Source organism: Lampetra planeri, chromosome 63, assembly GCF_965212315.1.
Source record: "Lampetra planeri chromosome 63, kcLamPlan1.2.h2, whole genome shotgun sequence".
Classification (NCBI taxonomy): domain Eukaryota; kingdom Metazoa; phylum Chordata; class Hyperoartia; order Petromyzontiformes; family Petromyzontidae; genus Lampetra; species Lampetra planeri.
The window spans coordinates 2341199-2356437 of NC_136169.1; the positions used below are offsets into that span (position 1 = coordinate 2341199).

At 47.7% G+C, this 15239-nt stretch overlaps 1 protein-coding gene across 1 annotated transcript in view; it reads right to left on the reverse strand.

Moving 5' to 3' along the window:
• Positions 1-6952, reverse strand: part of LOC144736915 (myosin-7-like) — a 41482-nt gene extending 34530 nt beyond the window's left edge. The window contains exons 1-10 of the mRNA XM_078619600.1: positions 6758-6952; positions 6508-6651; positions 5499-5655; positions 4908-4935; positions 4614-4710; positions 3790-3882; positions 3509-3572; positions 3163-3261; positions 2471-2574; positions 2021-2159 (exon numbers count right to left, since the gene is read on the reverse strand). Of these exons, the coding sequence (XP_078475726.1) occupies positions 2021-2159; positions 2471-2574; positions 3163-3261; positions 3509-3572; positions 3790-3882; positions 4614-4710; positions 4908-4935; positions 5499-5655; positions 6508-6651; positions 6758-6952 (1120 nt within the window). The remainder of the gene's footprint in view (positions 1-2020; positions 2160-2470; positions 2575-3162; positions 3262-3508; positions 3573-3789; positions 3883-4613; positions 4711-4907; positions 4936-5498; positions 5656-6507; positions 6652-6757) is intronic.
• Between the last annotated feature and the right edge of the window lie 8287 nt (positions 6953-15239).

Genomic DNA, 15239 nt, shown 5'->3' on the forward strand with positions numbered 1-15239 from the left:
TATTAACTTAAAAAAAATACATTTGTATTGCTGTTAGGGACTTACCCGAGAGAAAATCGGCCAAGTTTGAAGTTGTCCGGTGACTTCACTGGACTTGGGTGTTCCTAAACTGGACTTGTATCATAACATTTCTAAATATTGACTGCTTGCCAATTTGACTTGTCCTTTAGTGCCCGACATGTAGCCCTGTTTGTCCCTACCATGCTTTCCCACATGTCCAAATGTCTCCCAGTATATACATGTGCCTTCGCATGTCCTCATGTCTCGATTTGTCCCAAAAAAACGTCCCAGTGTGTCTCGATGTGCATGTCACCACATGCCCCAGCGTATCCTCGCATTTCCCCCATTAATAATTATCGCAGCTACTTTAACAATAAATCTACGGCTCAAGTTTCCTGGCTGGCTGCTGGCTGGGTTCCTCTCCACCCCAACGAAAACTCTTTTGTTGGTGGCTGCTGCTGCGAGCCGTTGCCATCAAAACTAGCAGGGTAACTGCCTACATGGGATTTTTCAGTGTAACAAATAAATGGTGAATATAAACGGCAGAAGAAGTTTGGAAGATGCATAATAGCGACACCAAAGAGGTGGGACTAACGAATACAGAAGACTGACACCGTTAAATTAAAATAGCTCTGAAATTTCAATTTCTCTTCCTATCGATGTAATTAATCCATCATACCATTATTTATATCATATAGAACATGAAAAAAAACATCATAATACATATCGTCTTGCTACTTTATTATTACATAAAAAAGCATATTACTGTTGGTGCTCCGATTACGGGAGGATTCTGAGAAGAGTGTGAACACGACAGCTGTCTTTTATTTTCCTTTGCAGGAATAGTAAAATTAATAATCTGCATGTATATATGGCCATAATTTCCAGAGATTATAAGGCGCACGTTGGTCATTTCATTTTTTAAAATGACACTTCCGAAAGGTTTTACTGGTAGGAACCTGGTTCCACCAGCCCACAGGGGATTATTGTGTCCGTCCGTCGTGCATCAAAAATGGGAGGGGTGGGGCTGGGTGGAGAGGGGAGGGTGGGGAGGGGCTGGGTGGGGAGGGTGGGGAGGGGGGGGCTGGGTGGGGAGGGTGGGAGGTGGGAGGGGTGGGGAGGGTCTGGTCACCCCGTGGTGCCCTTATAAAACTCAACGTTTAACCTACTCACGCCAGCTTGTGCCCGCCCTCACAGTCGGCCATATTTGCGGAATACACCACGCCGCCGTTGACCCTGGCCATTGACTGAGCAACCCAACGTTCCTACCAGCTCCCTCCGCAGGAATGTGTTTCTTGAGACTACTTGGAGCTGTGGTGGACCTGTCCACTTGAAGGCGGTAGCCCCCAGTCTTAGTGAGTTCCGGACGACTGGCGCAGATTAACTGAAACGCCACTCAGCTGTGACGGTGTTTTTTAAAAATCACTTCCAGGGTTGGCGCGGCACACGAACGCTGCACACGACTCTGAATACGTACCTTTCACTTAGGCATGGTGGATTTCCGGGTGAGCTGCTTTTGTAAGTCAGAAACGCCAGTTTATAGTCTTCTCAACCACCTAAAAAGTAGTTGAGAAGACGATCGCTATGGTATGTGTGTTGAACTTCTTTCGCACCGCATGTAGCCAACGGTGCTAATCGGAGGTGCGGGGGAAGGACAACTAACTAAACACAAAAGGTTTTAAAGAAATTCGTTTTCACTATAGATTTAAAAGTGCATAGCTCAAGTCACTCCATAATATCGGAAGTTAGAGCGTTCCAGACGGCCGCAGAAGCGCATCTGAAAGTGCGAGATGCAGTGACCGTCTTTGTTCGATGGCTAGCCAAAAGCCGCTGCCGTTAGGATGACCAGAGTTTGCGTGATGGTTTATGCTCCTTGATGAGATCAGCAAGGTATTTTGGTTCATTTGTGGCAAGCACTCTGTGTGTAATGAGTGCTGCTGTGTCTCCCAGTGTTTCTATATGTCTCGGTGTGTCTCCACATGTATCCACGCATCTCGCGTATCGCTCTGCGTCGCCGTACCCTCAGTGCCGTCTGCCTCCGCCTGCTCCTCTCGCTGCTTCTGCTTGAAGTGCATGTTGCCGAAGTGCATGATGGCGCCCGTCAGCTTGTACACGCTCGCTTTCTCCTCTGGAACGAAGCCCAGGATGTCGTAGGCACTCTGCGGAGAGGTCGCAACCATCGCCACCATCAACACCGCCATCACCGCCCTCAACAACCATCAGAACGGTGACCGAAAGCCAAACTGTCACCATCAATGACATCACCGCCATCACCAATATGTACACCATTACAACCATCATGACCATTATCACCAGCGCCGTCTAGGCATCAGCAGGAGGAGCAGGAGGGGAGGAGCTGGGTAGATTGGAAAAGCATTTTAGGGGGTGGAGCACTGACAGATGAACAGATCGAGCAACTCATCATCCTCTCTGTCAGGTGGATAAAATGTAGAAATGGGAGGAAGCTCACATCTGTAGCCATGAGCTCGTCTCCATCATCCAATCCAGCCACGGTGACTTGGCCCTGGCTGATGAACGCATAGTCGTACGGGTTGGAGGTCACCAGTAGCATTTCTGGGCAAGGGGAGAGAAGGGAGAGAAGGAAATGGAGAGGGGAGATGGGTGGTGAGAGGTGAGATAGAATTATAACAATGATGGTAGTGGTCAATTTTATAATGTAATAAAACAAACGTTGAAAATACTAACACGTCCATATAGTGCAGGAATTACTCGTACAGTATTCTTGGGTGTTTCGGTAAAGTCACGTAGATAGGTTATTTTTTGTTATTTTCTTTGAACCTATCTACGTGACTTTACCGAAAGAACCAGAGAATATGAATCCCTGCAGTCACTAAAGCTTTAAGTCAAAATCTGTGCTCTTGTTAACGCCCGGCAATAATGAACGTGATCTCCAGTGATGCGTGGAATATACAGTGAACAAATTTGCTTGATGGTAAGTCAATGCGCATATTTCCCCACGTGACAACTTCATTTGGTTGGCTTTGTCAGGTGGTGGAGGGTTATAGTTAAAAAGGGCATTATACCTACACGACACAACCCAAAATAAAGGAATTATGAATGATGGTGGTGTGGTACTGATGATGGTGATGATGATGATGACAATGATGATGATGGTGGTAGTGGTGTTCTTGTCATTTGTACCCAGGAGCTCAGGTTTCCTCTGGCTCAGGATCTGGTAGAAGATGTGGTAGTTGCGTTCAGCCTTGAGCTGGAACGTAACCCGAGACTTCTCCAACAGATCTGATGGACACACAGACAGACAGGTAATACACACAGACCAACAGGTAATACAGACGGACAGACAAGTGGAGATACAGATAGGTAGATAGGCAGGTATACAGATATGTATACAGACAGGCAGTCTTGGTATACAGATAAGTAAACCGGCAAACGGGTATAAACGATGCCCCTAATGGCTGGGCACCATCAATAGATCTGAGCCCGACCCAGTATGAGAACGATCTTCAACGGAACTGCGTGGACTCACAGGTTTCAATGTCGGCGGACGCCAGTTTTCCGGTCGTTCCGAAGTGAATGCGGATAAATTTTCCCTGGACACGCACACACGAAGACAAATATAAAGATCCCCCGTATAGCCTTTCACATGCTGTTGGGGCAAGTGCTGTTAGCGTGCACCTACGAAGGCTGAAACGACGCATCCACGCGTTGCACGGTGACACAGGGAGGGGAAGAGGTCGGGAGTCGAGGTCACGATCAAGGTCAGACTCAAGGGTCACGGTAAGTGGCAACCCTCTCGGAGAGACTCACGAAGCGTGAGGAGTTGTCGTTCCTGAGTGTCTTCGCGTTGCCGAAGGCTTCCAGCGCGGGATTGGCCGAGACGATTTGATCCTCCAGGGTTCCCTGCGAAGATCACACGAGTTCACGCACTCATCGCAGTGGATTATTAAATCCATCTGTATGGAATTTTTATGTGTAAAAACGCATGCATTGCTGTGGAGAATTATGGATGAAAGCTTATAAGTGTGTTTAGTCCTTCGACCTGTTTGCTTTCTATACAATATTATCCAGTAGCCCATTATTAACCTAGAGAACTTTGGACCGGTTTTGACCTTCTGAGTTTTCACCCTTTGTATGTCTGGCAGGTTCTTCTCCATGTTCTCCAGTTTCCCCACCGTAACAAAGCCCAACTCTCGTTCCTGGAATTGTCCAAGTATCCTAGTGGAGCAGGACCTTCCTGAATTATTATTGAGACTCAATGAGGCTTTTCTAGACTAGAGTTCTACCTGCACTTGATTTTACCCCCAAGGCTCCTTTCCAAAGGGCAGTCTTCAATATCCATCTTGTCACCTCATGTCTCGTCGTATGTCTCTAGGCCCCCGTGTCTCCCCATGTCCTCCCGTGTCTCAGTATTCCTCCGTGTCTCTCCATGTTTCCCCGTGTCAGCCGGTGTTCCTCCATGTATCCTCCAACTTTCCCCCATGACTCCACAGGTCCCTCCATGTCTCTTATGTCTCCCCTTGTCTCTCTGTGTCTTCTGGTATCCCTTCTTGTCTCTCGGCGTCTCTGTGTCTCTCCCCATGCCCCTGCTGCGTGTCCCCTGTGTCTCTCCGTTTCTCCCCGCGTCCCCCCACCTTGCTGGCGTCGCGCTTGGTTCCCGCCGCGGCGATGGACGCGAAGTACTGGATGACACGTTTCGTGTTCACCGTTTTCCCCGCGCCGGACTCGCCACTGTCCATCACAGAGACGGACACAGCGAGATGGACGCAGACACTCAGTCACACACTCAGACGCGCAAGCAGGCAGACCGACAGAAAAACACAATGGCAATCGGACACGTTAAGCAGAGACATACAGACAGACATTTATCGCATCCCCATACTTGTCAGGAACTCGAAGCATGCCCTTTGTGCTAGATTCAAACTCACGTGATAAGGATGGACTGATTTTCTCTGTCTGCGGAATGTAAATCAGAGATATATAGACAGTCAGTAAGGCAGATATGCAGCTAGTAAGGCAGGTATGCAGACAGGAAGGCAAACGGTGTTTGTGTACAAGTATGTGTAGAGTATGTGTAAACGGGCGCGGCACGAGCTAGAGAAGAGATGGATCGATGTGGTACAGGAGGACGTGGAGCTGAGTGGACTTGCCGATGACTGGTACCAGCGGTGTCAAGATCGGCCTCTGTGGAGGAATCTCGTGAAGGACGCTACTGGGCAGTTAGAGGCAGTCGCCCACCAACAACAACGGAGGGCGGAGGAGCAACACTCACAACAACGAGCGGAGCGCCGGGTGGCTAAAGCACAGCAAGTTGACACAGTAGGGGGCACAGGTGGTGCATCAGCCAGTCATCTCAGTCAGTCGTCCCGTGGCACCTGGGTCTGCCCCGTGACCTCCTGCCAGCGGGCATTCGACACTTCACGTGGCCTCAAGGTGCACATGGCCTGGCACAAGCGTCGTGGTGACGTCACTGCCACTTAGTGGCGAATGGCGGTTGTTGTTGTTGTGTGTACACGTACCCGTGAGCATGTACTGGTACGCGTTGTCGGAGATGGAGAAGATGTGTGGAGGGGCCTCTGCACGCTTCTTGCCCCGGTACGCGTTTACGCACTGCGAGCTGTACACGGGCAGCCACTTGTAGGGGTTCACCGTGACACAGAACAGCCCCGAGTACGTCTGCACACAACAACAACAACAGCTGTTCACCACGAAGTGGCGGTGACCTCACCACGGCACCTGTGCACCTTGATGTGTCGAAGGCCCGCTGACAGGAGGGTCGTGTATGTATGTGTGTTGAACTCATTTTGCGCTGTACGTAGCCATCCGTGCTAATCGGAGGTGCGAAAGAGACCCAGGTGCCATGGGTTGACTGACTGAGATGACTGGCAGATGCACCAACTACACACACGCAACGATGACTAAGATCCCCCTTGTAGCCTGCACAGGCCGTTTGGGCAAGTTCTATTACCGAGCACCATGCAGATCCGTATCGCTAACTTGCTACATCGTATGACCCCCTTACTTACCTCTTCTCAGCAGCTGAATTAATTTTGCAGAAGCGATGGCTCCATTTCTTAACGGAGTGGAGTGTTGAAATATTCAATGAGTACCCTAGTCTTACCGATTATGATGCACCGTTTAGGTCATGGGTCGGCAACCTACGGCTCCGGAGCCGCATGCGGCTCCGGAGCCGCATGCGGCTCTTTACGGGCTGCTTCTTGACGATATGTACGTATGTACATAGATGCATTGCGGCTCTTGAAATACTGAATTTTGTACCGAATTGGAAAGAAATGGCTCTTCTTGTTATTTTGGTTGCCGACCCCTGGTTTAGGTGAATGTGCCTCTATTTTAAAGCAAACGTCTGGTGGAAATGTCGTCTTATCGCTCATCCGGGAGGCGTGGCCGTGTTTCTACGTGAGACCAGAATTGTGTTACCTTCTTGACACCAGCCTTGCTGTGTGTGCGCGTTTTACTTTCCGGTGCCTCTGCTAGTACGAACGATACGGCCAATATCGAGGCACTCACGTAGATCATCCATGCCGCGTAACGCTCTTTGAGGTTGAACAGCACGGACGGCTCGTTGAGGAAGGTCAGCATGGCCATGTCCTCGATCTTGTCGAACTTGGGCGGATTCATTTGCATCACGTCCGCGTCTTTCACGGTGACCGTCTGCGCGCGCACAAATCAGAGACGGGGCAAGCGAATGTTTTGCGTGTCCACGAGCGGTGTGAGCGGACGTCCGCTGGTGTGTGTGCGCGCGTTGTGCAGAGCTCACTTGGCCCTCCTCCGTCTCCACGGTGTACTTGCCGCCCTCCACGCTCTGCACGAGGGCCTTGACAAACTCGCACTTGGGGTGAGGGACGTAGACGTTCTTCTTCATGTCGAAGGGCCGCGTCTGGGCCTCCAGACGCTCCTTATCCGACTTGCGCAGGAAGGGCGCCGCCTCTCCGAACTCCGACAGGTCAGCCATCCTTTAGAATGTGCAGAATCATACGCGGCAGCGTTGTCAGCATCGTAAGCATCGCTGTTATCAGTATCGTCAGCAGAAGCAATCATCGTGATACTCCAAACTGAGCATAATTGCAAGCAACGTAACCATCAACAGCAGCTTCATGAGCATCAGCAGAAGCATCATCATACATAGCAGCAGAAGCATCATATTAAGCAGTAGCAGAAGCATCATACATATCAGCAGAAGCAGCATCATACACAGCAGTATAATCATACACATCAGCAGAAGCATCATACACAGTGGTATAATCATACAGGGGCAATGGCATCATCAGCGTCATCGGTATAAGCAGCATCAGTATCACAAACATCATCATCATGAGCAGCACCAAAATCATCTATATACTGTATCGAGATGTTTTGCCTTTATGTGTATGTACCACTTTGAACAAACTGTGTACACATACTTAATTTTCAAGTTACGTGTACAAATGTGGTATTGATGGAAAGCCCGTCTGTAGATGTGCAAGCAAAACACGTTTTCTCCACGACCCTGCCGAGTTATCGGGTGTGGAAAAAAAAGACGCTCATGGGAATATAAAATTCAAACCCCCGTAACGCTAAATTGTTACGACAAAATGTAATGCTCTGCTGGCAGCAAGGATCAAGCATTAGCCTAGCAACAGGTATCCCTAGTAACAGCTGGTCCTGCAGGAAGTCATGGGAGAGCAAGCATCAGGGAGCCCGGTGATTGAATGAGGTAAGAATGAGAATTGAGGAATGAAACAAATTTAATCTCAAAAGCTTTTGTCAAAGTCCGTTACAATTCTGATTATATGTGCTGTGAAATCCAACACCCTTCATCTAAAGTGCTTATGTACGTACGGTGCCAAGGTTTTTGCTGCTCTTCGCCAGAACAGCGCATGGTGCAACTGAAAATGAGGGACGAATGAGAGGATTGAGGGAGTGAATGGATGAGTGAAATGAGTTACTGAATGAGGAAGGAATTAGAGAATGCATTGGGGCACGTGTGAAAAGATTAGGAAAGAATACATAGATGAGACAGTGAGTGAGAAAATGAGGGATAAATGAGTTTATGAAAGGAATGATATGACTGAGAGAGTGAATGAATTAGTGGAATGACTGAATGAATAATGTGAGAATGAATGAGATAAATGAATGAGGTAGGAATGATTAATTTGGTGAGATGAATGCGAGGATTTAAGTGAATGATTGGAATTAGTGACTGAGAAATGAACGAGTGAATGAGGGATAAGTGAGTGATTGAGTGTGAACTAAGGTCGCACGTGATTGTGCGGTTTGGTGGAGAGGTGTTGTGTGCAGTGACGTTAAGTGGAGTAATGAAATGGTGTAGTAGTGGAATTAAGTGGTGTAGTGATGTGGTGTAAGGGTGTAGTGTAGGGGTGTGCAGTGTAGTGCAGTGGTGCAATGCATTAATGTAGTGGCGTAGTGTAGTTGTGATGTGTGATGTACTGTGGTGCAGTGCAATGGTGTAGCAGAGCGCAGTTTTGTGTAGTTCTATTTGAGGGTGTAGTTTACTGGTGTGGTGTCCTGAGGTACTGTGTTGAGTGTGTGTCGTGCTGTAGGTGTCGGTGAGTGTTTCTTTCAGTTGGTCTGTCGAGGTTGTGTGTGAACTATGTGGCCGGTGTCAAGATGTGCGGTGGGTTCGATGTCTGCGCGGAGTTTCAACAGACCGGTGTGGTGAGAGTAGTGTCAGCAGAGCGGCGTGTGTTGAGTGTCTCCTGAGTGGTTGAGGTGCCAGGTGTATCTGCTGAGGGTCACGTGGACGACTTCTAAGTGGTGATGTTGTGGGATTGGGGGAAGGTGAGTCTGGTGAGGGTCAGGTGGTGATGTCGTGGGATTGGGGGAAGGTGAGTCTGGTGAGGGTCAGGTGGTGATGTCGTGGGATTGGGGGAAGGTGAGTCTGGTGAGGGTCAGGTGGTTATGTCGTGGGATTGGGGGAAGGTCTGTCTGGTGAGGGTCAGGTGGTGATGTCGTGGGATTGGGGGAAGGTGAGTCTGGTGAGGGTCAGGGGTCAGGTGAGTGTGGTGTGTGACAGGCGTTGATACCCACTGAGTGGTATCTAGTGGCAGTGGCAGGTGAGTATTGTCACATGTCTGGTGAGTATTGAGAGTGGCTCACAGAGGAGGGGCAGAGCCAATGGTGGAGACATTACTAGGAAGGGGGGGGGATAGTTGTGAGAAGGGGATTGAGTCGATGGGGAAAGATAACCCCGCTTGTAGGACGGGCTACCCTCTTGTCATCATCATAAGTAGGATCATCAGTAAAATTATCATCAGAATCATGAGCAGAACCAGCATCATCATGATGAGCATCAGTATCATTAAAAGCATCAGCAGCATCAATTTTAGATGTGAAGTTTTTGTGACTGCAGGGATCCATACTCTTTGGTTCTTTCGGTAAAGTAACGTGGGTATAAAATAAAATAAATAAAATTAAAAAAAATCATTATTTTATTTTATACCTACGTGACTGTACCGAAAGAACCAACGAGTATCAGCATCATCATCAGTATGCATGTTGGACGTCTTTCGCACCTCACGTGTCCAACCGCGCTAATCAGAGGTGCGGGGGAAGAACATCAAACTCAACGCAAAAGGCCGCTCTAAAGAATATCTGAACCGATCCTCAGAATCAGAATCGTTATTTATCCTGGAGAAATCCGATGAGCCATGAAGCTCTTGTTTCCACAGGTGTCTGTGGCTCTTTCCCCACCTCTTCACCAACTCGCACTGGGCCAGCGTGTTGAAATACGAGTCAAACAACACTTATGATTGATACGGCGTGGATTTACAAAGTGCTATAAATGTTTAAGTTACGTACGGTACAAAGCAGCATCGGTGTCATCAGCAGCATCAGAACAGAAATAGCATCAACCTCTTAACCATCAACAGCAGCCACAACAGACTCAACAGCGTCATCAGTACCGTCTCCCACAGCAGCAATAGCAGCAGCACTAATTTCATCATCAGTCTAACTGATGACTGATCCTACTATCGGTAGGCTGGAAATAACAGCTGTTATCAACAGCAGCGGAGTCAATATCAGCATCAGAGCAACAGTGGAGCAAAAACCGCAGCAGTTATCATCAGTGGCGTCAATATCATCATCATCAGCATGTCTGTGATCATGAGTTATGATGATTGTGACGCTGGCCGTTCTTACCTTCCTCTTTGGTGATGAGGTCACAGGTGATGTGCAGCGGAGGGGCACGTGGCCAGAACAGCCTGCGCAGACAACGCATCATCATCGTCATCATCCTGGGAGCTATGCTCGATCCACGACTCGATGAATGTCTCCCGAAAGCCCGTCGTCATCGTTCAACGTTACGTGATGATACACAAACGCACGCGTGCGCATGTATACACATGAATATAACACATACATAATAAACATACACGTCAGGGAATGTTCCAAAATTTGGAATCATTCCAATAAATGCATCGAACAATTGGGCCTAAAAGCGTGACGTCGCTAAAATTGCGTCACTTTTTGTCACGAAAAAAAGTGGCGTGACGTTGCATTGTATTGTATCGTGTCACTGTTGTTAGCGCTCAGACGATTTAAATTAGTACGCGGTGTAGACGATCCGAACATTTGAAAAAGTCCTCGAAAACGCGATTTAAAAAGTACATTTTAAAAAACTCGCCCTTAATATACTTTAAATATATGGACACACGCACACACGCGTATTTACATAGAAAGATAACTATGCCATGCTATTTGGTTATTTCTACCTACGTGACTTTACCGAAAGAACCAAAGAGTATGGATTCCTGCAGTCACGAAAGCTTAAAATCAATAACTATGCCACTTTGGCCAAATTAACAAGTGCTGCAAGCAAGCACTCACCACCACCACACACCCGACCCCACTAACTTCTTCCCCATCACACGCACCGCACTCGACACCGATGTAGCCCGCACGCTCAGCCCAAACGCACCACGCTCACACACTCACCCCCCCCCTACACACTCACCAAATACACACTCACCAAATACACACCCCCACACACAATCAGGGGGCCGCCCAGAGGGGGGAGGGGAGGGGGGAAGTGTGGCGGGGGGGGACAAAGGGGTGCAATTTGTCCCGGCCCTCACACAAAATAGAGTCCCACAATGGGCCTGTTGATGTATTCGTCGATAATGAAATTGGGGGGGGGGGGGGGGGTGGCACATTGTATTGCCCCAGGCCCCTCGAAACCTCTGGGCGGCCGTGTACACTCAACCCATCCCACACTCGCCCACACACAACGCCACAAACTCGCTCACTCTGATAGGTAGGCAGAACTGAGAATGCGTGATCCTCCCTGCAGCGCGGTTTTTAAGCAAAATACCCCCCCCCTCCCCTCTCAATGACCCTAATGCCCTCTCCTCCTCCTCCCCCCCCGTTTCCTCCTCCCAATGCCCCTCCCCCGTGTCCTCCTACTAATGCCCCCTCCCCGTGTCCTCCTTCGAATGCCCTTTCCCTCGTGTCCTCTCAATAACCCTCCCCCCCTGTTCGCCTCCCAATGCCCCCTCCCCCCTGTCCTCCCATGCCCCTCCCCTGTGTCCTCCCATTGCCTGCATTGCTCTCCCAATTCTCTTCCAATGCCCTCTCGCGGGTCCTCAAATGCCCCCCACCCCCCCCACCACAATCTGCCTTCCCATTGCTCTCCTCCAAATGCTCTCCACTCAATGCCCCCTCCCTTCCTCAAATTGTCCCCAACCAATGCAGCAAGAGATACAATCTGCACTGCCAAGCCAGATGAATAGTCACTGGGCCAGAGCAGCGATTTGTACAACCTAAATATCATAACTTTACTCGTACCAATGTTTTTATACGGCTAATTAGACTGAATTGTTTGATGGCTCACTCCATCTCGATAATTTTCAACCGCTAAAGTCTTGCCACCCCAGGTGGTGGTTAACCAAGAAGTTAAACATCTGGTCTGGGCTCGTGGACTAAGAAGTCTCAGCAAACCCTTCTGATCTCGTGTGGAAAGACCCCTGATGGCAAATAAGGACGATAAAGCAATCGGTGGGTGGCAAAACTGGGTGGCTTGCGACGTCCTGAACAAGGAACTCCTCCAAGTTCCGACGCAGGAACGAGAGCCGGCTTCAGCACGCATAGAAGCCAATGAATGGGCTGCACTCAATCGTGTGTTCGAACGATGCACAGCAGCTGCCGAATATGTCCTTCGCAAATGGGGAAATTAAAGATTAACACTATTGTGAGTCTTCTTGGTTCTTTCGGTAAAGTCACGTAGAAGGGAAATAATAAAAGATTAAAAATAAAACATAATATTTTGTTTTCTTTAGCATGACAATAATAAAATAATAAAAAGAAAACATAATATTTTATGATGTTTTATTTTTATTATTTTATTAATTCCCTTCTACGTGACTTTATTGTGTTTTATTTTATATTATTTTATTATTTCCCTTCTACGTGATTTTACCGAAAGAACCAAGAAGATGAATCCCTGCAGTCACGAAAGCTTTAAATCGACTATTGTAAGTGTGCAATCTGTTCATCACGTAACTAACTGACCAAATGCCCATCATACACTGGAGGCACGGACACTACACTTTGAGTTTATTGTTAGATAAGTAAAGATTCTAAGAACGCCCGATGCCCACCAACGAACTGATTACCAAAACTTGGGCACGCACAATGTCGTATCACTCTTCAGAAATCAGATGTCATGCAAAAGTAAACATGCGGCACTTTCCAAATGCTCCTTCCTCCATCCTCCCACCCAATAACCCCTCCCACTGTCCTCCAAATGTCACCTCCCCTTGCCCCTGCTCCCAGTGCCATTGTTTTTGTTGTCTCTATCGTTCTGTCGGCTGTGGGGGGGTGGGGAGTGTTGGGTGGGTGGGAGGTTCGGGGTAGAGAGTGCGGCTGGGTGGGGGTTAGGTATTCGTGGTGGGGGGGGGTTGGACAGGAGTCATTCTGGGCAACGTGACTCATCTCCATTACGGCAGTGATCTTAACCTTTACTCCCAACAGCGGAGGTCACGGGAGAGAGTGGAATGGTTGCAGGAATGGATGTAGGGAGAGAGAGGGCTCGAGGTAGGGAGTGAGGGCAGGAAAGAAGGGAGGGATGGAGCGAGGGGAGGATGGACAGACTTTTTGACTTTTTAAACAACTTTTATTGCCGCCAGCAGCAAAAGCACTGGAGGCGATTTCGATGTGAAACACACAAAGTCACCAGCAAACAAATGAAGATAAACGCTACAAATCCACGCGCTGTGGCGCTAAAAGCACCGCGCACAACACGGAAGAAAAGTCACGTGGTGGTGGTGGTTGTCATCGCGCACGCCGCGGTGACGAGCGAGCGCTTCAGAATGTGAACACGAGGGTGCCGTCCACGCTGGTACAGAGGGCTTTTCCGGCTCCCCAGAGGTAGGGAGGGTTAGATGATAGTAGTAAGGGAAGGAGAGTGGGATGCATGGAGGGAGGGAGGGAGCGAAGGAGGGAATGAGGAATGGATTGAAGGAGGAAGGGATGGATGAAGGAAGGGAGAGGGTGGGGGGCAAGCGAGGTTCCACTGCCTTTTGTTGCCTTATGAGTTGACGAGCAGGGCTTTGTTTATCTGTGACACTTGGCACAGCCTTTCACATGTTAATACAATCATCCTGGTTTGGCGTCTGGCCTAGGTCTATATTTTATTAGGAGCCCACCCCTCTCCCTCAATTCCTCACCCCCCCCCTCCACTGATCCTGTCTGCCCTCCTGGGAGAGAATGATTGGTTGTTAATTTTAAACAAGATTCATGATGTGGACAAATGAGCGAGGGGGAGGGGTCAAATGTATGTGTGGGAGAAGGAGGATGCATCAGTAATCTCACCCTAATCTCTCATTCCTCCCTTATTTAATCATTTTTTGCTTTGCTCGTAATGATCAGTGTCGCCATTAGCAGCATCGCCGTTATCATTAGCGGTATCGTTCCTACTATCAGTATTAGCAGTAGCAGTCTTTGCCCGACCAAAGCATTATTTAACACTGAACACCTCTTCCTAGTACACACACCGCACACGTTCTGTTATATCTGGGGTGAAGTACCCAGTCTCTATTTCAATCATCAGGTTTTTGTTTACAGCTGATGGTGATTGCTTGTGTTGCAGTCGAAACGTCATGAGAATTTTATTGTTTTATATTTTTATTATTTTATTGTTTCCCTTCTACGTGACTTTACCGAAAGAACCACGAATATAATTTCTAAGATGATAATTAGTTTACTTATTGTAAAGGAGTCGGCATATTGCATTTAAATGTAAGAAATCCGAGACCTAAAATGTACTCGAATTAGATATGTCTGTGCTTAACTCCGACTTTCTAAGGATTTCTGCAGCGGCTAATAAGAACTTCAACGAATCCTGACCATGACATTTAAATTGATGGATTTAACGTCTTCAGAAATAACAGGCTCACTCCATCAGTTGATATCCTGAAATACACTAACCCCAATTACAGTTGTTCAGTGGCTAAATACACATCGCATCCAAAGGATTTAGAATTAATAATAATGATCAAGGTCCAGCTGTCATGCAACGACTGTTTCCATTGAGCTGTCTGCTACCATCCTCCGCGGGCTCCTGTTACAGCTATCCAGGACATGTGTGATCTCTTACATTCTCTGCCTAAGAGGTGATTGTCACCCGCAATTTAAAGATAATTTGGCTACTAAACCACACTCTTTGGTTCTTTCGGTAAAGTCACGTAGGTGAAAAATAAATAAATATAAATAAATAAAATGAAAATAACTCTATAAAATAATTGTTTTATTATTTTTTCTTATTAAAGTTTATCATCTACGTGACTTTACCGAAAAAACTAGTCACGAAAACTTGAAATCTAGAATCTTTCGGTAAAGCCACGTAGGTGAAAAAATACAAATAAATAAAATTAAATCACTACGTTTCGATTGCAACACAAGCAATCATCATCAGGTGGGACAACCGAAAGAACCAAAGAGTATGGATCCTTGCAGTCACGAAAATTTCAAATCTATAATTCGCTACTAAACCCTACCACACGCTTATTAAAACACTTTTATCATCGTTTATTACAATACATTTATGAGCCCACATGCCCATCTATTTTTATGTCACCAGTTAAGACCCACTGAGCCATATGGCTCTTTTTCAGAAGTGACCTGGCCGCAAATGATCGCTCAAATAATTGGCTTATCGTGTGGAACTTTATAGCAGCCAAAGAATCTAAACGCGTGTTTCTAAATGTGAAGGGGAAAACCGGAGGGCCGGGAAACAAATCCAT